This window comes from Halyomorpha halys, unplaced genomic scaffold, assembly GCF_000696795.3.
Source record: "Halyomorpha halys isolate HHAL.00 unplaced genomic scaffold, Hhal_1.1 Scaffold8.1, whole genome shotgun sequence".
Classification (NCBI taxonomy): Eukaryota; Metazoa; Arthropoda; class Insecta; order Hemiptera; family Pentatomidae; genus Halyomorpha; species Halyomorpha halys.
Genome location: NW_027111933.1, coordinates 730,544 through 732,513, shown reverse-complemented (window position 1 = coordinate 732,513; position 1,970 = coordinate 730,544). Strand labels below are relative to the sequence as shown.

Here is a 1,970-nt window from a genome sequence, read left to right as displayed (position 1 = left end):
AAGGTACAGAATAATAAAACATATATAATGTTAACCTCTTTTTAATGTCTATACTATGGTTAACATTAAATAGTTTTTCTATCGTTTGTTCCTTTATAGACCGCCACGCGGACTTTCTTCCTACAAGAATTATTTTAATTAACATTATAAAATAATCTTTTAAATTTCTTGATACTAGTATTTATTTTTAAAAATAAATCAATTGCTATCCATATTAAGTCTTAACACTGGGGGTACAACTGTTCGAAATGCAATTCTCAATTCATGTAGACGTAGGTGATAAAAAACAGAATGTTATCGGAACCTTTCCAAGATGGTAAAATAATTTTGGATTTGTGCTTTTATCTGATTTATTTTTACTAGACATAGCGATAAGTTGTAAATATTGTTTCAACAAATCAGAGTATTCTGTGTAAAACAAATTTTTCTCTTTTAAAGATTGCTAAATACTTTTTAATTTGTCATCTTTTAGTTTTCAGCCGTTTATTCTTCAATATCATATTACACATTCGCTTCTCTGTTTGAAGTGATTTTAATCGTATTTTTTTTAATGATGCATTCTTCTCGTTCTTGAATCTTGAAACTTTTTCTGAGATCACTTCAGGAGTTGGTTGTTTTATTGTTTTGTGTTTTTCAAACAGCTCTCTCTATGGCTAAACGATAGAACCCAATAGTTTCATATAACACTTGATTTTATCATATGAAACTACATCTAAAATAGAAAAAAAAATAAACATACCTCTAATGGATCTTCTTGCTTTATAAATACCGGATGCTCTGGAAATACAGAAGGAACTGCATTTTTTTTTAAGTATGTTCTAAAAGGTGAGGTTTTGTCGAAATCTTCTTCCTTAAAATGTTCACTACAGATATGGGTATTCTTCGAAGGTTCCCAATTTTCCCTCCTTATTGCTTTTATCCATTTGTCTTTTAATTCAGGGTTAACCGTAAATCTATAATTTGAAGTATGGAATTTTAAAGAAAGTGCTGGGAATAATCGTATCGACTAAATAAAAAAAATAATTAAAACACTTGCCTGTGAAAAGTCAATTTCGATGGGTTAGAAACTTCCTTTCTGTTTTTGCATCCATAAACTATACAATTTCCTCCCATTTTGGATAATTTAATCAATTAAGCTTACTCAGTTAAAGGTACACAATAGCTCTAATAGCATTTACACAAATCAACTAGTGATCAACAATCGAGAGGTGGCCGGGATGATCCAGTGACTCAGCGAAGACTGGACGGGCCCTATAGGAGTGGGGGAGGAAAATACCCCCCTCTCCCTCGTACTCACCACTCTATTAACTTCTTATTCGCCGCACTCTTAACGCGCCCCCGCGGCTCTTGGGCCAATATTGTGCCCCCGCCTTCAACGGAATCAGCCTACTCCCTTATACAGAGAAGGGCTCAGTATACATGAACATATATTTTAGAATAAACTTGTATATATTGTAATAATCATTGATAAAACTAAGGCGGAAAAAACCTTCCAATACCAGCAGGGCCCTGTTTCATAATGAAATCTAATAGTATTAGTTCAAAATACAAGTATAGAAACAAAGTGTTAAGTACACTAATACTTATTTTTTTCATAATAGGGAGGACTTATTAGTGATATTACAGGAGTTAAAAAGTACTAAAGTACAAGTCATTGTTGTGCAAGTCAGTGTAATTGTATTAAGTTAGATCTACAAGACTAATAGTATTAGTTTGTACTTTATTATGAAACAGGGTCATTATGAAACAGGGGTAGTACTTAAGAGGAAAAGTTAAAACATTTCACACACACATGTTCATATTATAAACAAACATTATTATTATTTTATTTTTTTTATTGTGAACTAAGTTGATATAAATGTAATCTCCTTAAGAAGGAAAATGAGACAATTTTAATAACTTTTATTTTAAAAAGACTAAATATAGGATATAAAAGCTGAAGAAAAAATAAGTCAATAAATAAACAATTG

The 1,970-nt window shown here is 30.9% G+C and overlaps 1 protein-coding gene across 3 annotated transcripts in view; it reads right to left on the bottom strand.

The window, feature by feature from the left end:
* LOC106677676 (uncharacterized) overlaps window positions 1-1,970 on the bottom strand; it is a 27,053-nt gene that overhangs the window by 8,546 nt on the left and 16,537 nt on the right. The window contains exons 1-2 of one of the 3 annotated variants that reach the window (XM_014415747.3): window positions 1,037-1,251; window positions 740-953 (exon numbers count right to left, since the gene is read on the bottom strand). The exons of the other annotated variants lie outside the window; for them this stretch is intronic. Of the exons in view, the coding sequence (XP_014271233.1) occupies window positions 740-953; window positions 1,037-1,113 (291 nt within the window). The 5' untranslated portion in view covers window positions 1,114-1,251. Of the gene's footprint in view, window positions 1-739; window positions 954-1,036; window positions 1,252-1,970 lie in introns of those variants that run through there. 3 annotated transcript variants of the gene reach the window in all.